Below are 23,166 nucleotides of genomic sequence, written 5' to 3' on the forward strand. Positions count from 1 at the left end.
AGTGAGGGGAGAGATACACAAATTGGAAAATGGGGGCGTGCGTGCAGTTGCAGCACTTGCAATGTTTTTAGCACAACTGTTTTTGTGACATGCCGATATTTTGTACCTGTCTTAGGCTAATATTGATTATTTTGTATTGAGGCAGCTGTAGTTGTATTCACGAGTTCCTAATAAAAATGATTTTGCCAAAAAAAAAAAATGGTGCTGATCTAGGCCACGCAGGAGGGCAGGGGTATCCAGTTACAACAATTCAAAATGCTCTCACAAGGCCATTGTATTATCCAAGAGGGGAGCTTTTGAAAAGCTCATACAGAGTGAAGGAAAAAGATGGTTTTCACCTGTGTTTTGCCATACATGGCTGGTACAAGAGAGCTTTGCAAAAACTTTAGAAGAAATTGGGATATCCTTTTATTAAATTCTAGTTTCAAAAATATGGGTTTGTGATTTGACTTTACTTGAATTTTAAAGACAGATTAAGTCCTACATTTTTCAATGATGGTTCAAGCATCAGAAAGGATAAAATGAAAGGATGTTATAAATGCGGGTTTTGCCATGCTTGTGACATCCCATTGAACATAAAGGAGATTATTTGTTCAACCACTGGAAAGAAATATTTATTTTAGCATTATACAACCTATGTAATATATTTAGTCATGTCCCTGAGACAAGAGTTATATTGAAAAAACTAAACACTGTTTTAGAACACACACATATCAGAGCTTCGAAGTTGCCTTAAGAATGGACACATGGAGGCACTGCTTGGACTGCATTGCAAGGAAAAGAATCACTGTTTTCACAACTTTTTTTTGCCATTGACGTGGCTTTGAAAAACTCACGTGGTGATTGCGATAAACGTTTAGTTCAACGCAAGCAAAGATGGATTTTATGAGTTAGGATACTTGGCAGACTCTCAATGCATGAATCAAATGGGGGCATTTTTTATAGAGCATCTGTCATTGAAGTTCCATTATGTCATAGTTGACATTTGGCATGGAATCACATTATTATTTTTTGATAATACACAAATGACATATCATTTTTTGTCAGTGATTTATTCTTTATTAGTGATGTGTTCCAACTGGATTACAAGAAAAATAATCATTTTTTAATTGAAAGCAAACACCTTGCAGAATTTCCACCTATGTCTTATTGACACATGTTGACTCATTGGATATGCATTTTTTTAAAAAAGTTGTTATTCTATACCATTATAAATTTGAGAGTAGGCATTGATGCCACAGTGAAGACTTTGGTCTATGAGAGAAGTAGCACAATTTGGTGAGTGTTTGAAACACAGGACATGAAGTGAATATATTGAAATAAGTGACTGCACTGTGTAAATTTCAATACAAGATAAGTGTGATATGCATTGTTTATTTTATGAAGACACTTTTTGTCTTGTAAAAATATTTTTTTAAAACTTTTTTTATTTATTTATTTTTTTTTTTACTCATGATGGTGCATTTTAATCCATTTCAAAGGCTTTCTGCTTGAGATTTGGCATCTGAAGTCTTTCCCTCACAAAATCTTTTTCTGTGTGTTTTTTACATCACTGACTTGGGTACCTTTTTATCTGTTAAGTTTGTTCCTAGGAGTCTCTTGCTTGCTTGTCACATGGTCAGCAAAAAGCCAGTGATCTCTTCCCTGAGCCTAAAGAGGAAAGAGTAGTTGATGCAGGCTGGGACCTGGCCCATTTCTCTACTGAATGTATTGTACTTAATTTGTGTTCCTTTTCCCTAGGGAGCACCCCATGTTCCTGATGTTTGTCCAGATTGCCATCATCTCTATCTTTAAGTCCTACCCAACAGTTGGGGATGTATCATTGTACATGGCTTTCCTGCCGATGTGGAGCCACCTCTACAGATGTAAGACCCTTTTCATTTTCATTTATTTTTTCATTTATTAAAATTTATTAATCGCCTACCACAAAAGAGGCCTAGGCGATTTACATCATTAACATACATAATAAAAACATAAAGAATAACAAATACAATAACACACAAATTGCATATGTTTCACAGAAACAAAAATAGTCAATATCATATGGATAGACTCAATAATCAATCACCTTTTTTCCTTGTACTGTGTTCCCCCTACAGGTGCCTCCTGCCAGAAATCTTTGTTTGCTAGAGGGTGCCATGGATATTGGGCACATTTTCAAACTTTATGGCAAAGATTTTAAAGGAAACAGACAAGCCTCGGGCATTTTTTGTAAAGGTGTCATAAATGAGCTTTATTATTATCAGGCTCCTGCTTCTTGAACATGTAGGAGCTCCATGAATCATTTATGTCTGGGGAAATAGGATGACAAAATGAGGCAGAACCATCTACCTTGAAGCCAGGCAGGAAAGCTGAGGGAAGTGAAGACAGATGAGCATATTAAGGCTTTATATAATTTAGTTTAACTGTAATTATTACTCTTCAAACTGAGCTGAAGGATGCTGAAATTTGTTGACGGATCATTGCAGTACTTGAGATAACCTAGTATTATAAAACTGATGGTGTAGTCTGGGGCTTTATATAAAGAGCTGTGAACCAGGAGTGTTCATTTCCTTTCTCTTCTCCAGTGTGTCAGCTTAACCTCCCTGTGCTAACATTTACACTGTGAGCTCTTAGGACCAAGGACATGTTTATTGTGTCTCTACTCATAGTGCTACATAATGGGGCTGTGTGTGGCAGTTCATTTGCCTCCCTAATTCATTTTGTTTGTTTCAAACAAAATATTATTTTTGTCCTTTCATTCATTTATTCGTTTCCCATTAAAGTCAGTGAGAGAAGAAATGCATCCTATTTTGGGTTCCAAAACTGGAGTTTCTATTCAGCTTTAGTGAAATTTGCAGGTAGACATCAATAGCAAAGTAGAAGGGCACTCCGAGAAACAAGAGTGGGCAAAGCGACAACAGACCGTGGCTTTATGTGCCCAGTATGCCAAAGGATCTTTGGCCATGTCCTCTATGGCCTCTTTGGAATAGTGTGTGATTGATATTTTTACTGGGGTCTCATTTGCTGCCAACTGCTGTAGCTATGGTCTTTGTCAAGAGAATGTTTTGCCATGGGGGATTGCAGATAAAAGTAGAGGAGGAACTGGTAGCTGATTGGGTGCTACTAATGCTGACACTACGGTGTGGGATGTCAGCTCTTTACTCTGCTGCATCCCCACTGTCCCTCTGCTCTGGCACTACTATTCCCAACCCTAGTCAATATTGTCTCCTGCCAGTAAATTAGAGAATTTGACCCGAGGTGACTCCCATTTCCCCATGGGTCTCACAACGTGTCTAGCATACAAGTCGTCTTCTAGGTGAAAGGTTTTAGCCTATCTTGCACCTTCTGCTGCGAGAAGTCCACAAAAAGCAGCAGCTCTGGTTCTAGTCCCTCTGCCTCTCAAAAACCACCTAACTTTATTCTCCAGGATGCTGACTATGGGGATGACCTCATCCAGGTTGGCTCTTGAGGAACTGAGATCCTTCACAGCATCCTTGAAGGGCTTCAGGACTCATATCATCTTGGTGTCCCAGGGACAATCACTGTCTAGCTAGATTTCCAAAGCCAAACCATGAAGGGCTGTACATTTGTTGCACTGATCTCTGTAGTAGTAGAAAGGTGGAGTTCCACTTGATGCCTACATACTGAATGAGCCAGTGCAGAGGCATCCCTACTGCTTTCTCCTCCTCGTGGAGCCACTGCCTGCTCTTTACTTTTCAGTGACGATGGCTCTTGCACATTTCAATCAGTTCTTTCAGGGCTAAGCTACTGCGTAGGTTATTCTTTACTGCTAGGTGAAGCAAGTGTGCAAAGCAACAGATCCCCTCATTGCCCCATCTTCCACTGCCTTTTTCATGTTTGCCCCACTGTCTGTCACAAAAAACTAGGAATGGTCCTGTCACTCTGCTATAGCTGCCAACTCTACATCTTCCTCTTTAGGTGCTCATTGGTCCCAATGTGACCAGGTTTCGGATAAAATCCTTCATCAGGGGTTAAAGCACACTAAAAGGAAGAAAACCTGGTGGACTGAGCACCTAAAGAATTGAGAGTTATGAGCAGCGGGATTAACAAAGAATATGGAACTACAACAGCTAAGAACTTGTTTGTTTCATTGAAATCACGTGTTTTTTGAGCAACTACGATGCTGATACATTTTGAGATTTAAACACTATTGAAAAACAGTGCAAATGTAGGGCGGTATTATGAACAGTATTTTCCACGGTAAAAATATTTTTGTGAAGCATTTCAAAATTTAAAAACACGGGTGGATGGTGTTATGTTGATGATTACAAGTCTATTTAGGTAACCTGGATGGTACCTGTATAATAGCATCATATATGAAACTAATACCTTCCTCTCGTGTAAATTTTCTAGAAGTTTTTCTTAAAATTATAAATTTTGCATACAAAATTTTTTATATCAGGATTTTAATATGTAGGCTTTGATTGTGGTGTGGTATTTAGATTTACCTGCATTTATTGGTTTTGGTTGGTTTGTATGATGTATTAGGGAAAAATAGGCATGTGTGGCATTCTGGTTGGTCCAGAAGTGAAATGGATGTTTCCCCTCTTCACCTTGACCAGCTGTACCTGCATGCGAGCATTTTATTGAGTATGCATGAATGTTGGTCAGAAAGGCACTTTCTAATTGAGAGCTAACAGGTACAGTAACACTTAAATCCCACATTCTTCTCCATGATCTGTAAGAGCTCGTCATCCAGGGCAATTATTTCCCTGATGCAGCATGGCACCAACTTTGTTGCTGCCTGCCTCTTGCTACGGGACGGTGATGTGATTAAATACCCCATCTGCTCCATGGTGATTTGCTGCTGATGAGGGAATAGGGGGGAGGGGCTGCTTCCCTGTCACCTCATTGGAGGAAGAGGCTGGGGGGAGGGAGCGTTAGCTCAGGAAACGGACTTCTCTTTCTCTATGACTTTCCTGCTGCTGCTTGGTGTCCCCAGACTTGCACTGGCAGCCTTCCCCGAAACCAATTCTAATGGGGTGTTCTCTTTTCAAATGATGCTGCATGCCACAGTTTGTAAGACGACCAACCATCTTTCCTTTACTAATAGCCTTACAGCAAATACATTTAGCATAATGCTTGTCCTCCCTAACTCTTAAGTGCATCCATGCCCCAGTTGTCTTGCACGAAATCCTCTCCCTCTGTGCAGGCTTGAATGCTGCTGCTGCTGCTGGGGTTGAGAGCAGACCGAGAGGAGAGAGCCTAGGGGTATCTCATGCTTTCCCTTTGGGGGGGGGGGGGGGAGGTCCTCTTTGCCCCAGCAATATCGTCTTCTCCCTCCTGTGGCTACTGTACAGAATAGTAAGCTATTGGGAGGGGGGGTCTCTAAACTAATAACTAGACACCCCCCCCCCCAGTTCTCTGCCACTAGCAGTCCAATATCCTCTGAGTCTTAGAATCCATAAAATGATTCATCTGAATCCGAACTTTCTCCAGATATCTGATGTAACGGCTCAGGAAGAATCAGGGAGGAGAACTGTGCTGTTTTTGACTGTTCTACTCCTCATCCTCCTGCCCTTGCCCCTCCCACTGCAGTGCCTCCTCCACTGGCCCTGCCTTCTTCCCCTGCACCATAGAAACTGAGGTAAGAGTTGGGAGCAGGTAGCGCATGCTCTTCAGCTTCTTACTCTATCCTGCCATTTCCTGGGATTTTACCCACCTTGTGCAATGAATTCCTGGTCTTAGTACCAGAACTTTTACTAGAAATGCTTGGGTTTGCCTTGATAGGTCCCTTTTCCAGAAGGAGGCAAAGCTTTCCCTCTGCCTTTACTATTATTATTGTTATTAGAGCATCAATCTAATACCTGTGGCATGATTAAATTCAATTTGATGTGGTCACTAAGGAAAGGGATTTTTATTTTTACAATATGTACACACACATCCACAGACCTCCAGTTTAGGGAGTGGAAAACGGGTCACACACAGGAAGAGAGAGCATCAGATAATAGCAGCACTGTTTTTAAAAAGCGGGCCACATGATTTTTAGCAAGGGTTGCTGTTATCTTCATGCTCTCTGCTGTCTGTAAGAAATTAGAGGGCAGAGAATCCTCTCTTAACGAATGTAAAGATTAAGTCACCGGACTGGACAACACTGCAGTTCTTCAGGGCCGGAAATTAGAATCATTTGAAGAACAGCTAGCAGAGACTACTACGACTACTACTACTTAACTCTGTACAATGTGAATATCGACCTTATAAGGGACAATCTGGGAGGTTAATGTAAGATGGAGATGTTTGAAAATAAAAGTTCTGAACTTCCCTCAGTTAAGCTTTAAGATATATTTGAGAGAGATTTTAAATATTCTTGGATTCTTTGCCTCCCTTGAACAAGGCATTTTTTTCCTGCTGTCCATACTAAAGAAGCATACTAAAGGTTCCTAGCCCCAAGAGGGTCTGCAAGCAACAGCAAGTGACTTGGACAGCCTGGAAGTGACAGCATTTCTTGAGAATTCTCAAGAAGAGGATATTAGACTTGTCTCGCTGATTGTTTGTTTTCTTTGTTTTTGAATTGGGTAGCAATTCAGTTATGTGGCTTTTCTTTAGAGCTAGGAATAGTATGTTTTGGGGTAAAAAGTATGGCGCTTCCTGACCTCTGTAGCATTACGCAGAGTGGGCTTAAGGCGTTTATGCAGATGTGTCCTATCCTGCTAAATGTATGTTAAAGTTCACTAATGTGCGTTACATCTTCTTTGACCCCAAGCAACTTAGAAATGTTCTTGATGCTAAGGATTTTTGATTGGTGGAATGAATAGGTGGTGATGGTTTTAGTATCTAAACATCTATGATACTAGTTCTCATAGTATAAGTATGGAATAGTCCTTTCTTTCTTTGTGTATTTTGATATAAATTTTCTTTTTTCCTCTTATAGTAGTATTATCTTCTCATTTTTTGGGAATCCCACTCCTCCCGCCAATGTTGAGGACTTTATAGTGGTGGTTTGCACAATGATGGGTATTTTCTGTATTATTTCTAGGTTGTTAGGTAATTAACTTTGTGCTCGCTTAATTCCCTGTTTTCCTGCAAATGTGTTGTAGCTTTATTTGTTGAAATGTAATAAATAGTTTTGTTTTTTTTAAAAAAGGCATTCAAATAAAACATACCCCACTACCTGTTTGCTAACTGTTGCATTTCTAGTGCCTAGACTGATTTCCACAGATGGCACAGTTTATGGAAAAAGAGCATATTCACCCTATAGTCATTGTGACATTACAGCATGGATTCACCAGGGGAAGGTCCTGTCAGACAAATCTGAATTTTTTTTTTTGATTGGGTAAATACAGAATTGGATCAGGCAAGAGCATTTGATGAGATTTACGTGGACTTTAGTAAAGATTTTGATACAGTCCCACATAGGAGACTCGTGAACAAAATGAGAAGCTTGGGAGTGGGTGCCAAGGTAGTAGCGTGGATTGCAAACTGGTTGACTGACAGGAGACAGCATGTAATGGTAAATTGAACCTACTCTGAAGAAAGAATGATGTAAAGTGGAATGTCACAGGGATCGGTTTTGGGACCGGTTTTGTTCAATATCTTTGTGAGTGACCTGGTGGAAGGGGATAGAAGGTAAAGTTTGTCTATTTGAGGATGACAGTAAGATCTGCAACAGAGTGGACATGCCTGAAGGAGTAGAGTGAATGAAAAGTGATTTAAGAAAGCTTGAAGAGTGATCAAAGATTTATCAGCTGGGATTCAATGCCAAGAAGTGCAGAGTCATGCATCTGGGGTGCAGTAATTACAAAGAGCTGTATGTGATTGACGGTGAAAGACTATGTGCACAGACTGGGAGAGGTAGCCTGGGTTGATAGTGTCTTATGATATGAAGGCGGTGAAGCAATTTGACAAGGCGATAGCTAAAGCCAGAAGAACGCTGGACTGCATAGAGAGAGGAATAACTTGTAAGAAAAAATGAGGAGATAATGCTTTTGCCCGGGGGGGGGGGGGGGGGGGACTGCAGTTTTCTTCTGCTTCTTTGGGCTTCCTGCTCAAAACACAAGCAGGACTGGGATCTGGCACCAAGAGCCTGTATATGCAACTACCCAGGGATTTTATGCATTAGTCATTTGTGCACAGTGGGGGACTTCCGCCTTGGAGCTGATGGCAACATTCAAGAATGCCAAAGCTCCTCGCTTCTTCGCTCATCGCAGGGAGACGGGAGTGGAGGGCGTGGACACTCTGGTACTGACTTGGCTGACGGATGTTCTACTGTATGTGTTCCCTCCGTGGCCCCTCATCGGCAGGATCCTTCGCCGCAGAGTTACATCCGACGGAAGTGGTGCTCATAGCTCCCAAATGGCCGCGACGTCCTTGGTTTGCGGATCTGGTAAATCTGGCCTTAGAGAAACCCATTCAATTTCAGGATGTGCCGGATCTTCTACATCAGGGACCCGTTTGTTTCGACCAGGTCGAACGCTTTTGTCTAGCGGCATGGCTTTTGAGAGGCAAAGGCTGAAATCCAGAGGGTACTCGGATGCTGTGGTAACCACTCTCTTAAGGTCCCGCAAGGTTTCTATGTCGTTATCTTATGTGCAGGTCTGGAAGGTCTTTGAGACGTGGTGCCTTGCTCGGGAGGTGGTGCCTATTCGTGCAACCATTCCAGATGTTTTGCATTTTCTTCAGGATGGTTTAGCAAAGGGTCTCTCGTGTAGTTCCTTACGTGTTCAAATGGCACTGGGTTCTTTGTGTGGTCAGATCCACGGTGCGTCTTTGGCATCTCACCCAGATGTGATTCAATTCCTTAAAGGGGCAAAACATTTACGCCTGCTGTTTCGACAGCCTTGCCCTTCCTGGAATCTGAATGTGGTACTTAAGGCTTTGTGTGGCGCACCCTTTGAGCCTATCCGCAAGCTCACCTTGAAGGATCTAACTCTGAAGGTGGTGTTTTTAGTGGCTATTGCCTCGGCAAGGAGGGTATCCAAGCTTCAAGCCCTGTCTTGCAGGAGCCCTTTTTGCGGATCATGGAGTCTGGGGTGTCACTGCAAATGGTACCTTCATTTCTCCCTAAGGTTGTCTCTTCCTTTCATTTAAATCAGATGGTAGAACTTCCATCGTTTGTAGATTTGGACAGCTCAGATCCTTTGTCTAAGGACTTGCGGAAATTGGATGTCCGGACACTTTTGCGCTACCTGGAAGTTACCAACGCTTTCCGGGTATCGGACCACCTCTTCGTGCTTTGGAGTGGGCCTAGAAGAGGCAATGCTGCTTCAAAGACTACCATTGCTCGCTGGTTGGAGACCATAAACTCTGCGTATCTATTGCAGGAAAGGTCCCTGCCGGTGGGACTACGCGCTCATTCTACACGATCTCAGGCCGCATCCTGGGCGGAATGCCAACAAATATCTCCAGAGGAGATTTGCAGGGTGGCTACGTGGAAGTCCTTACATACCTTTGCCAGACATTATCGTCTGGATGTTAGGGCTCCAGGAAACTATGGATTTGGAGAAGGGGTGCTCAGAGTGGGCCTCTCCGGATCCCATCCCATTTAATGACAGCTCTGGTACATCCCAGGAGTCTGGACTGATCCAGGTACGTATAGGGAAAAGAAAATTTGATTCTTACCTGATAATTTTCATTCCTGTAGTACCACGGATCAGTCCAGAGTCCCGCCCATCGGTTCTGCCAAGGAAAGGGAGAGTCCGTACTGCGTGTTTTTCTTTCCTTCACAGGTCAATTCTGTATGTACAGTTATCGATAGCACGGGTTCTGTTCCCATTTGGGGATTTATTGAGCCGGTTGAAGTTGTTAGGTTACTGTATATAGTTTGGGTGTTTTGTGCTCCATTCTGCTTTGACATTAAGTAATACTGCCGGGACTGTAGGTGGCACCAGCCTAGATAAGGCGGAGTTTTGTTTTGTAAACTTCTGTCTCCATCTGCTAGAGACAGAAGTCCAGGAGTCTGGACGGATCCGTGGTACTACAGGAACGATTTTCTTTTCAGGTTCTACTCGCATGCTCCATCACACCATGTGATGGGAAGTGCAGGGATTTCCAGGAAATTGAGTTGCTTTCTTTGACATGGATTTATAAACAATTACATTTATCACACACGAGAAATCCAGTCCAGTATTCTTATTGGCTTGGTGGTAGCCTTTTCCTCACAAGTACATGGCAGCTGGTGTAACTTAAGTCTTAGAGAAAATCCCTTTGCATGCCGCAGGGCTTTCTCACAGCGTTCTTACCAGTGAATTGTAAACAGTCCAGTTTCTGATATGAGTAACTTTGTATATGTATCTTTTTTTTTTTTAATTTCTGAAAAACTGAACCATGTTTCATGGGACTTGGAGTCCCTTATCTTTTTCTTTCTTTTTTTTTTTTTTAATTTTTTTTTTAATTTAAAATTAATTTTAATTTTTTTAATTTTTTTTTTAATTAAAAAAAAAAAAAAAAAAGCTGATCCAGGGGAGAGTCGCACATTAATGTCTTTGCAGACATGAAAGGTGGAGGTAGTCTGTGGGCATAGAAGATTGTACAAGCCCCCATATTTTTTTTTAAATTGCACTGTACGCTGTCAGGTTTTACCAGTTGGCTGATAATTGAAACACATCCAGTTTGTGAGCTTAACACCCTTCCTTGATTCTCCACATAATGGGAATAATACTACCTTTGTTAGAATTAAAATATTGAAATCTTATGTGAGCAGGTGCGTGCTTGAACTGAGGAGATGTTACATTGTACAGATTAAAAAGGAAGAAGGTGTATTAGCACATCCTGTCAGCCCTCCCAGCATGTTGACCCATAACAAAACTCAGGCATTTTCTTTCATATTGGATGAGTTGCAGGCTGTATCTGTTATGGTCAGGTAATTAGAGGGGAAATTTTTAAAAGCCATTTTTGCAGGTAAATGGCGATTTTCCTGGGTAAACTGGGCTGACAAAATTGTCCTCCCTCACTGTGGCTAAAAGCATGCATGGATTTCACAAGATGCATATGTTCATCCTTGTTAAAAATGGGCGTTCCTTTGTGTGTGTGTTTAGGTTGGGGAGGAAAATAGCTTGTGTATGCAACATTTTCAAAAGTAGACATGCTGCTTTCCCTTTCTCAGCTGCCTGCGCAGAGCATGCGGGCGGTTTAACCCAGATTTTCAAAAGGAACATAAGAGGTGGGTCAGACCATAGGTCTCTTGAGCCCAGCATTCCTGCTTCTGACAGTGGCCAATCTGGGTTGCAAGTGCCCAGCAGGTCCCAGAGAGCAGATGTGTGTCTTATTGCTCATTCCCAGGGGTAAGCAGTCTGCTTGGCTAATAATCGTTTATGGACTCTTCCCCCAAGAACTTACCTAAACCCACATTTTTTCCCTTTTGAAAACTGAGGGGAAAGTAGGTGCTTTAAAACCACCCGTACAATTTACAACTATGCAGGCTGTCCGAAAACTACCTTTTTAACACAAGAATAATCTGTTTTGTTTTTTTTTTCTCTTTTCCAGTCCTGCGAAACATCTTTATCGTATCCTGTGTGCTGGTTGTATGCTCCCTGCTGTTTCCTGTCCTCTGGCATCTTTGGATTTATGCAGGAAGTGCCAATTCTAACTTCTACTATGCAATCACACTGTCCTTCAATGTAGGACAGGTTAGTGCTGAGAGATGAAGCTCAAACTTGCCTTGGTTCCAAGGAAAATGTACTCTGAGCTGCTGTGCTGTGTCTTGCTTTCAAAGTGCTTCTAGTTTCAGCCCTGTTAAAGCAAGGCGCCTAGCCCTTCTTTTACGTCTGAGCTCCATACTGGCGTGACTGCAAGAAAATACTAATTGATAATAATAGGTAGTGTTGGCCCCATGGCTCAGGCTGCTGTGCTGAGGATCTGGTTTTGGATCCCCTAAGCCATCCAGGCTACTCTGGCCTGGTACTTCATAAATATTCATGCTTTAAAAAAAGAACTGGGCAGGACAAACATGGTTTTATTTATGATCTCTGGCTTTGTGAGCGGGTGCGTGCTTGAACTTAGGCGATGTTACGTGGTGCAGAGTAAGGGGAAGGAGGTGTATTAGCACTTCCTGTCAGCCCTCCAGGTAAAAGGACCACAGTTTGTGTCCTTCCGGCTAGGCTTTGCTTCCTGTTCATGTGGGATGACTTGGAAGTGGGGCGAGGAAGTCTGGGGGGGTTGCACAGTGGTTGTCACTTCGGGTGGTGGGAGGGGGGGAGTGTTGACACCACTGATTGTTTTACCTTCCGGCAGGAGAGAGGAAGATGTGTGTGTGGGGGGGAGGGGGACATTTGTAAAGGCATGAGGTGCGAGGAGAGATGTGGATCAGGCAGCCCCCCCCCCCCCCAGCATGACAATTGTGTGTCATGGAAAGGAGTTAAGAGCTTTTTTTTTTTCTTCTCCTCCTGCAGACGTAATGGAAGATTTTAGGGGATTCGGGGGTGAATGAGGGGCATTTTTTTTTTTTAATAGGTGAAGGGGCTGCTATGGCCCTGACATATTTTATCTTCACTTGGACAGAGAGGAAGAAAGAGAAATTGGGCCCCTGCCAGCCTCACAGATTCCCCCCTCCCTCCAAATATTGTATAAGCCAAGGAGCATCAAGATTACCTGATGATTTTATCCAGGATACCTTAGCTGAATATTTGGCTAAAATTATCAGGGTTACTTTCCTCTAATTACTCTGCTGATGACTGTCCTACTGAATATTTTTGCTTCAACAATTAGGAAGAAATCTGATGCTCATTATATCAAAAGCAATGTTACAAAACTGGACATAAAAGAGCCGTAGACTGAGACGATATATTGTCGTAACTGTTAAACAAATGACAAAAATCCTGGTTAAAACTGTTTCTGTGAGGTAAACAAATCACACTAACTTAAATTTCTTATAGAAATTTCAAAATGGCACCAGGATTATAAGAACCAATCGGAGCTTTCATCATTTCCTTACTGTTTTTACAAGCATCGTGTTCTGGACATCTGCAAAATTCTGCTTTAATTTTCTGAGAAATTATTCTGTTAATAATTTTAAGAACACAACTCCTTTACTCACTTCTAAATCTGATTTGTACAACTCTTCATTTATGCTTTGTTCCTTGATTGGGTCAGTGTTCTGCCGGTAGTGGTCCCCCCCAAGGTAAAGCAGTCAAACTGCATGCCAAGGGAGAAACCCACAGAAAGAAAAAAAGAGAAACCATCTCTACCCCATAGGGGGGAGTGGAGTGGGTAAAGAATGTCGCATCAGTATTGGAGTATTAATACCAAAACAGCTGTTCCGGTCCTTAAACTCGCTGAGGTAGATCTTAAAAAAGTACACGCGCCTCTGATGCTACAGATGCAGGCAGATGAATCAAAGCAGAAAAATGGTGTTGGATCTGGAAGTCTGTCAGTTCTAGCTGTATATTGAAGGGTCCTCCCAACACTGTGCTCTGTGCAGATCCCCTCCAAGTACAAGCAATCTGTTCCCTTCTGCTGCTTGTCTCCATCAGTCTGTTGACTGCCTACATTTGTATTTTATCTTTTTCTGCTCTGTCCTCCCCCTCAGATGATGAAAGGGGAAAAAGAAATACCTTTTCTCCAGGAGCATCCTCCTTACTCTCTGTTCACTTATATCTTCATCTGGGATCAATGAAGATCACTTACAGTGATAATCTAGCCATCCAGTCCCCAGCTTCCACATCCTGTTTGCCTCTCCAGCTGAGCGCTCTGCTCCCCAGTTTTGTCTTCCTCTGACTTTGCTTCCCAGCCTCTCTTCTACTGGGACTGCCTGATATTTTCCCAAGCTCTGCTGTAGGCTGCTGAGTTGCTACGCTGCTCCATCTCTCTCTCTCTCTCTCTCTCTCTCTCTCAGCTGCAGACTGCTTTGCTGCTCCTCTCTCTCTCTCTCTCTCTTCTCCTTGCTTTCTGCTCTCCTAGGAAAATTCAAACAAGAAAAAGGTGCAATTTCTTTTTCCTCATCCTGGATTGGCTGAACAAAGCATCCAGCTACTTCCTGGTCTCTCCCATTTCCCGCTGCTTCCCAATGTCAGGCAATTCCAGGCGCTCTGCTTCGTGTCTTTCACATCTCTAGCATCTCTCAGTTCCCCAGACGAGTTAACCTGAAGTTGCTGGATCTGCATGAGTAGAACACTCCCTGCAATGCAGGAATTGTTCATTTTAAAACACAAACTGTTACTGCAGCAACTCCATCCCTGCAGTTAGAGCTTGCAGCTCCTGGCACCTTAGTGGCATGTTTGTTGTACAAATAAGAGCCCAGTCTCAATCCTATGCCCAGTTTTTTGTCCTAGCACAACGTAAGCTCAAAGGGGAAATGAGACACATTCTAAGACCCTGTCATATGTTTGTTTTTAGCCTGCTTCATGATTGATCCAGCAGGAGGCCAACTCCTAGCAGTCAATCTTTTCTTGTGGTGGTGTCCTGTCAAGTGTTCCCCGTGAGGTTTGTCAGCAGCCATGCATCCAACAAACCTGGCTGCGCAGACTGCTGTACTGCTGCCATGTTGGACTTGTCAGGCAAAGTGGTAGGATCCTGTCCCGTGGCTGCTGACCACTGTGTATTGTATGTGCGGAAACTGCATGCCAGCACTTTATTTATTATATACTGACATTTGATCTGAGATATCACATTGGTTTACATTCAGATACTGTAGATATTTCCCTATTCCCAGAGGGCTTACAATCTAACCTTTCCAGCAAGTGATTGTAAAGCCCTTGAGAAACAAAGATTTGTGCTTCCTACAAGTTCAGTTCTGCTTCTGTTCCACCCCTGCTTTTGGGGACAGCACAGCGATGCAGCCAGGGATCAAAGGTTCAGGCTCCACACATAGACTAAGAAAGTAAGACATCAACTACCTTAACTGTAAGCTGCACAATATGAGTTAATAAATGTTAGTTCAGTCTCAAGACTGGGTCTTTATTTTTCAAACACACTGGGACACTGCACTAATCTTACAATGCACGAGATCAGCAGCTGGGAAGTGCCAGTCCATGAATTTTGGAAATGTTTGTCATGTTGGTACTGACTTATACCGTGGTTGGCAGCCACAGTATGAGCTCCTGCCATGCACTTAGGTTACAAGAGAGGGGCAGCGATCAGAATGCTGGGGGCTGCAGGGGGACGGATGCTTGGGATGGGGAGGTAAGAGGCAGTGGGAAGATACTGGGTTGGGGGGGGGGGGAAGAGATGAGGCAGGGGACAGATTCTAAGGAAGAAGTAATGGACAGGGTTAAGGATAGGAAAAGCAATAGGGATGAGGGAAGTGAAAGGGATGTGTGAGGGAAAGGATTAGAAGAGTAGGAGGAGTAGAAAAAACTGGTGGCAGTGGTAGTAAAGGAGGAATCTGACCATTGTGCCACTATCCCTGCTGAAACATACATAGCTCTTAAAATAGTCATTATGACTGTAGTAGTCTTCAGAAGCAATACTAATGATTTTAAGATACTGGAGAAATATATGCCAAATATTTTACTATTTAAGAAGACAGTTTTAAACACATACCGAAGTTTCCATTTTTTCCTCTCCCTGTTTATTCCATCCCAAAATGTTTTGTTTTCCCCTCTATAAAGATCTGATATTGCCAATAAATCTGTGATTTCTATGGCTTTTTCAGTAACTTTAGTATTGAAAATTTTAATGGCAGTAAACTTTTAATAGCTGCTCAGGTTTTACTCAGTGAATCACAGTATGCGTTTACGTTGGATAGCAGGCAGACGGACTGTGTTATAGAGCAGACTACCCAAGCAATGCCAGGCACTTTTCGCTAGTTCTGTAAGCATACGAGCCAGCTTTTCCAAATGATTGAGGGTGCTGAACTCCAACACAAATCGCCTCCTCTCTCCAGCAAAAAAAAGAAAATAAACCATAGTGAGTCGTCTACACCACTGGGCAGCTCGTATTTAAATGTCCAGAGCAAGTGGCATGGACAAGGGGAGGGCTGGTGACCATAAGAAGTGCTAGGGAAGCTCTCAAAGTACCAATCATTTTTTCTCTTTCTGAAAACTAAAAAAGCAGGTTGAGATTACTAGCGATCTCTGATTTCTCATTCAAATCACATGAGGATTGGAGGGGTGGCTAATAGTAATGCTCATTTTTAAAAAGTGCTCCTGGGGCGATCTGGGAAAGCACAGACTGATAAGTCCAACATCGGTGCTGGGCAAAATGGTAGAAACTATTCTAAAGAACAAAATTGATGGCCATCAGGTTAAACACTGATTAATGAGGCAGAGCCAGCATGAATGTTACAAAGAGAAATCTTGTCTTATAAATCTATTCTTTTTTTTTTTTTTTTTTTAAAGAGGTTAACAAACAATATTGACAAGGATGATTCAATCTGATATATTGTATCTGGATTTTTAGAAGGGGATTTGACAAAGTCCTTCACAAGAGATTCTTCAGGAAATTAAAAAATCATAGGATAGGTGACAATGTCATATTGTGGATTGGTAACTGGCTGAAGAATAGGAACCGAAAAGTAAGACTGAATACAATATGTTTCTTATAGTGGAGGCCCTAGGGATATGTACTGAAACCAATGTTTTTTAATATATATTTATATTTAACTTTTTATTGAAATTTCAAATACACAAAACCCAATCCCTGGTGTGTATTGATTCTTTATTTTATTTATATTCTGCCTTTCGGCACATCAGGTGCTTTAGGTATTTTCCTAGTCCCAGGGGGTTTACAGTCAGGGTGCCCTAAATAAGTCAATATTAATGCACATCCTTTTCCTCCTGTTATAAGCTGTTACAAAAATTTTGACTACTGTATTTCATTTCTCACCCTCTTGTCATGAAAACACCCCATAGCTATAAACACGTGCAAGTTCTGAATCTTGACATTAACCGAATCCTCACACAGTGTGCTATCTCAGGAAGCAGAAGATAGCTCTTACTCAAACCCCATCCATCCTGATCCCACCCTGCATCAACCAGAATTGCAGTCTAATATATGATTAGTACCTCCCCTGATACCCTTCCCCCTAAAACCTGAGGATATTTCAGTGGTTTCCCCATGTAAGATTAACCCTGGTTCAGAACATCGCTTCTTGTTCTAGGAGACAGCCTTTTAATATATTCCTCTCATATTGCCAAAAAAGGTCATTTTCTTTTTTGGCAATTCTCTTGCTGTCTTACTCTCCATTTGCATGAGGTTATGTAACCAAACAGTTCATTGCCAAAAAGGTGTATCAGGATCTCTCCAAGTCCCTAAAATGAGACTTCCCAATTATCCACAATAGAAATCTCACTTCATGGCACAATGCAGATATGTAATGAAGAGATATCTTATGTAATGAAAAAATTAATTTTTAAATGTTTCCTTTTTTTTTTAAATGACCATCCATACGTTTAGCACAGGTACCAGCACATGGAACACTGCTTTATGTACCCTTTTGAGACCTGGGGGATAATTGAAGAAGCCCCCTATGTGCTAACAGTTATAATCATCAGTCATTCATGGTGTAAACATAAGATGCACTTAGCGAACATAATATGCCCCTGATTATGTGCTAGAGTGATGAAAAAAGTACTGGGAGATGTAACTTCAGAGTCGTCCAAAACTTTCAGGAGATAACCTTTCTTTTAAACCCGACATTGCAATGTTTCGGAAGGGTAATTGCCTTCCTTCTGCAGGAGAGATAACAAATGTTCAGGTGAATCACTTGAAGAGAGGTGAAGAAGCCTTATTGTCTAAATTATATTTTTGTTTTAGCATCTGAAAGGTTGAGTCCATCCATCCTCCTCCTAGTTAAAAATAAATAAATAAATAAAATAAATAAGCACCCTCGTTCCCTTATTGACCAATAATTGAAAAGTTCTGCTTTGGTCTCCAGGCATGAAATCAGAGATCTCCAGAATAGGCAGAACAGATACTAATGATTGTTTCTCATACTTCCACATAAAAATCTCCAAGCATAGCTCAAAGGGAATATTAAGACACAATGGCAGTTTCTCTGTTCTAGCACGTAACACATAACACACAAGACTCTCTTCAAAATCAAAACCAGCTGTATTCCTATAATGCAAACCATACTATAGCCCCCCCCCCCCCGTTCCAATCACTGACCATTGCTTTCAGAGGGATCCTTGTCCTACAGCCCCCCCCCCCCAGAAAAATATTGGTAATATACTGTTAATTAGACAAATCCTCTCTTAAGAGGTGTAGAGGCAACAGCTGTAGTACATAGAGCATTTCAGGAATACATTTATTTATTTGAATTTTATCTTTATTAATTTTCAACAATTGCAAGCAAGACAATCCTTACTTTCAGAAAACAAAAATGAAATATCCAGAGTCAAAAGAAATATTCAAATGAGAAAACCAATCTTGATATAACACTTTTTTCCAGAATAGGGGACAGATACTTGGGAGACACAAAGTAAAGCTAAATTTATTTTAAACAGATTAATCTTCCCTAAAACTGACAGGGGGAGCAGCTGCCACTGCTGTAATTTAACGTTTAAGTGACCAGTAAGCGAGGGCATATTGACCTTGTGTAACTGATTCAAATCCAGTACTCAAGTCTTTGAGGGGGTTTTTTTTTCCAAAATGTGTATATTTTACAACAGCACATAATTCAAATTACAAACCTTCTTGAGCATGCCAAAATGCTTGAACACAAAATCATAAACAAGCCCCAAAATAGCTTGCAGTGACATTATGCCATCTTGCCTGTTGCAGATTTTTCAGTCATTTTTAAACTCGAGCCATCATCCCTTCCCCTTCCTCCCTCCATACAAGCATCTCACATTCATACCTTCCTATTTAGACCCCCCCCTTTCTCAAGTCTAATAGGTGTAATCATTAAATGTGCAAATCACAGTAAGGCACGAGCAAAGATCTCTACCGGATCACTGAATAGCCCATCTTAAGCAGGTGTTTCTGTGCAACTTCACCTAAACCTTCACAAATATTTTCCCACATTTCCACCTATCAGTCATTCACTTTACAGTGAGCAGATTTTTTTTATCCAACTTCTCACCCTGCGTGAGATCAATCATTTTAGCTCGCTCTGCATCTCTGCTGGAGGCTCATCTCCTAACCATGTTAACATTTCCCTGCTGCCTGCAGAGCCGATACTAAAAAGTGCTTAATGCCTTTTTGTATACCCCTAAAATTGTACACGGGCTCCAGGAGAAGCACTTCACCCTTCGCAGGCAGAAATAACCCTGTGCACTGCTTAAGCACCTGCAGAAAACCTTCCCAAAAAGGAAACCCTCTAGAGCATCGTAAAAATGTATGTAGGAGATCTCCCATAATCCCCCGGGGCATTTAGTGCAACCTAGAGACCCCTCCCATCCTTATGTGGAATCTTTTGACGTTGTCAACATAGCAGCGATCCAGCTCATTTAAATTTCATTCGTTTCATATTTATATCCGTATTCTCTTGGTGCAAATTGTTGAACAGTATCTTTGAATGTCTTCCAAAGTGAGAGCAATGCCATTTAAACGAATGTGATTACCACTTCTTTGGAAAGTTATCTCCCTGCCGTACTGCCCCAAAGCGGAATAATTCCTGCATCAGGTAAGACAATTATCTGTGCAGATCCAGAAGATGGACCAATACGTCCCCCCGCAAATGCTGCAATCATGAACTCCACAGTATCCATCTGTATTCTCCTAATATCTTCAGTCTCCTGAATTCTTACCAGAAGGCGTTCCAAGGGCAGAAGTCAAAGTAGAGGGTGCAGAGGCCAATCCTGGCAAGCACCTTGCTGTTTCTGATGCAGTTACCACTTGTTACCACCACCACCCTGGGGTCTGAAGAAAATGCTTCAACTGCCCTCATACAATTCCTTTCCAATCCAAAACTTGGACCGGAGAACATAATACCTCCAATCCACCCTACCGAGCACTTTCTCAGCATCAGAGCTGATCATTAGAGGCCCCGTTGATGGCAGTTCCTCTCCAATACTGAAGCTACCGAGAAGGAGCAATTTTTAAGAGGGAGATTTTCAGCCCCTGGCATTGAAGGCCATCGCAACCTCCGCACACGTCTGCCCCAAGTAATTCCACGAAACTATCTTGTTTAACCCCAGTGACTGTCGGGCTGGAGAAGGACGGGTTCAAGCTATCCCCTCATTCTTGAACCCAGCCTAACTAGCAGAAAAATCTTTACCAAATTTTAAAATAATTTTCCAACGTTTTTATTTGTAGATTAATTTTTATCCTTTGGCTCTGCTTGTTCTTGGTTTTGGTCTTCTGTTAGTTCCCTTCCTGTCTTGTCTTTATTTTCACATTAACCACCCTCGACGCAACTCCTCTTTTAAAACCTCTTCTCCTGTCTTCCTCTCATTTCTTTAGTATTTCTGTTCTCTTCATATATCTCTCTCTATGTATCCACAGCTGATCTCTCCAAGCTTGTTACATTCTCTCGTCGTCTCTTAGTCTCACCCCTCCTGTCTCTTCTTTTCCTCCCTTCTCACAGTCACCACCGTGGGCCCAGATTTTTGCTGATGCCTGTGTTGGTAGCTGGTTCTCTCTCCTATACCCAGAGTAAGGTAGTCGGGGAGATGGTCACCTTCAGAGTTTTCTCTTATTTTTTTAAAGCTGTCCTGGAGCCTCTACTCTTGCACAGCTTGGGGGCAGTGATGACATTGAGGCTGGCAAGCTTAAAGGGACAGCATCCCCAACAGAAGACTTGAAATTAAGATGCAAGAAGGGAGCAATTTGAGCCTGGAGAATTTGTGGAGAGAGGCCTGGTGGGGTGTGGAGGGTGAGAATGGGTGTTGAGTCTAGGATGGGGGAGAGTAAGAGAGAGCGATATAGGGGCTGAGCATTTGGGGTAGGGGAAAGGAAGGGAAAAGAGAGATGGAGGGCTAGTATTGAGTCTGGGGTAGGGGAGAGGAATGCAGAGATATGGAAGATGGGTATTGAGCCTGGAATTGAGAGAGAGATGGGGGATAGGGCATCGAAACTGGAGTCGGGGTGAGGTAGGAAGAGAGACTCATGGGGAGTGGGTTTTGAGCCTGGGGTGGGGGAGAGGAAGGGAAAGAGAGCACTGAGAGCTGTCTTGAGTTTGGGGTGGAGAGAGTCCTGGGAGGTGGGTGTTGATCCTGGGATGGGGAGTAGGAGAGTTAGCCGGTAGAGTTTGAATATGAGTGTTGAAGGTTTTAACCTGATGGGTAGCTGGGATGGGGTGTTGAGCCTAGGCTAGAGGAAAAAGAGGGAGAGAGCTGGATGAGAGAGGAGCACTGAAGGTTTAGCATGGTGGGAATGGGAGAGAGGTAAATAGTGGAATGCTCCAGGGATGATCTGTACATGGACTGGTGCTTTTTTTTTTTTTTTTTAATCTATTTATAAATGATCTGGAGAAAGAAATAGGTGATCAGATTTGCAGATAACACAAAATTATTCCAGGTTCTTAAAGTACAAACAGATTGTGAGAAATTGCAGGAGCAGCATAAGACTGGAAAACTGGGCATCCAAATGACTCATGAAATTTAATGTGGACGAGTGATACAGGGAAAAATAATCCAAATTTTACTTACATGATGTTAGGTTCTGTTTTAGGAGTCACCACCCAGGAAGAAGATCTAAGCATCATTGTGGACAATATGTTGAAATCCTCGATGCAGTGTGTGGCAGTGGTCAAAAAGCAAATAAAATGTTAGGAATAATTAGGAAAGGAATGGCGAATAACACAACATGTCTCTGTATTACTCTATGGTGTAGCCACCCCTCGAATACTGTGTAATTCTGGTCATTGCATCTCTCAAAAGATATAGCAGCACTAGAAATGGTACAGAAAAGGGTGAAGAAAGTGATAAAGGAAATGGAACGGCTCCCCTGTGAGGAAAGGCTAGGGATCTTCAGCTTGGAGAAGAAACTGCTGAGAGGAGATGAGAGAGAGATCTATAAAATCATGAGTAGAGTGAAACAGGAAAGTGGAAATTGGTTCTTTACTCTTTCAGAAAATAAAAATAGGGGATGTGCTATGAAGTTACTAGGTAGCACATTTAAAACAGAAAACATTTTTTTCACACAAACCAGCTCTGGAATTCATTGCTGGAGGCTGTGACAAATGCAGTTAGCATAGCTGGGTTTAAAAAAAAAGTTTGTGTAAGTTCTTGGAAGAAAAATCCATGAACTGTTATTAACCATGTATACTTGCAAAAAGCCACTCCTAATCCATGGGTGTAAGCAGCATGGAATTGATCTACTATTTGGGATGCAGTCAAGTACCTGTGAACTATAATGGCCACCATTAGAAACAGGATACTGGGCTTGATGTACCCTTGTCTGACTCAGTGTAGCAGTTCATATATTCTGTTCTTAAATGAAGAAGCACCAAATGGCAAAAATATTTAGAAAATCGTTACTAGGCCTTGCGTATGGATGACTCCCCTAAAGTTTCAAATCTTATCACGTTCATCAGGTATGAATTCAATGATGAGATGCATAGGACTTTCTATGTTGCAAGTCAATGCCTATCTACATCAGAGGCTATCTTTGAGGTTTTGAAAAGTTTCATACAAGAGAATAATAATGATTGGTAAAATATATTGGAATTAGCATGGAGGGGCTTGTGCTATATTACAGAACAACAAACTGGAGGTGTTAACTGTGTTAAAACTATGGCTCCTTCAGCCATATGAATGCACTGTAGTATCCATTGGGTGGCACTAGCAACAAATAAATGCCTGCTGACCTTAAGAAGGAATCTGTAAAAGCTTGATTTCATCAATTTTTCCTGCTAAATATGATGAGATGGGTAGGGATCATTTGCAACTACTTCTGCATAGAGAGGTATATAAGATTTGCCATACTGGGTCAGCCAAAGAACCATCAAGCCCAGTATCCTGTTTCCAACAGTGGCCAATCCATATCACAAGTACCTCGCAGGATTTCAGGAGGTAGATTCCATACTGCTTATCTCAGGGATAAGAAGTAGATTTCTGCAACTCCACCTTAACAGTTTATGGACTTTTCCTCTAGGAACTTGTCCAAACCGTTTTTAAATGTAGCTACACAACTAGCTTTCACCACATCCTCTGGCAATGAATTTGAAAGCTTAATTATGCATGGAATTTACACTTTCGAATAATAGAAGGACTAGGGGGCATTCCATGAAGTTAGCAAGTAACACATTTAAGACTAATCGGAGAAAATTCTTTTTCACTCAACGCACAATAAAGCTCTGGAATTTGTTGCCAGAGAAGGTAGTTAGTGCAGTTAGTGTAGCTGGGTTCAAAAAAGGTTTGGATAAGTTCTTGGAGGAGAAGTCCATTAATGGCTATTAATCAA

At 41.9% G+C, this 23,166-nt stretch overlaps 1 protein-coding gene across 2 annotated transcripts in view; it reads left to right on the plus strand.

The window, feature by feature from the left end:
* Window positions 1–23,166, plus strand: part of PIGU (phosphatidylinositol glycan anchor biosynthesis class U) — a 115,580-nt gene that overhangs the window by 85,634 nt on the left and 6,780 nt on the right. For both annotated transcript variants that reach the window (XM_029612636.1, XM_029612637.1), the window contains exons 11-12: window positions 1,741–1,865; window positions 11,425–11,567. In XM_029612636.1, the coding sequence (XP_029468496.1) occupies window positions 1,741–1,865; window positions 11,425–11,567 (268 nt within the window). The remainder of the gene's footprint in view (window positions 1–1,740; window positions 1,866–11,424; window positions 11,568–23,166) is intronic.

This window comes from Rhinatrema bivittatum, chromosome 8, assembly GCF_901001135.1.
Source record: "Rhinatrema bivittatum chromosome 8, aRhiBiv1.1, whole genome shotgun sequence".
NCBI lineage: Eukaryota > Metazoa > Chordata > Amphibia > Gymnophiona > Rhinatrematidae > Rhinatrema > Rhinatrema bivittatum.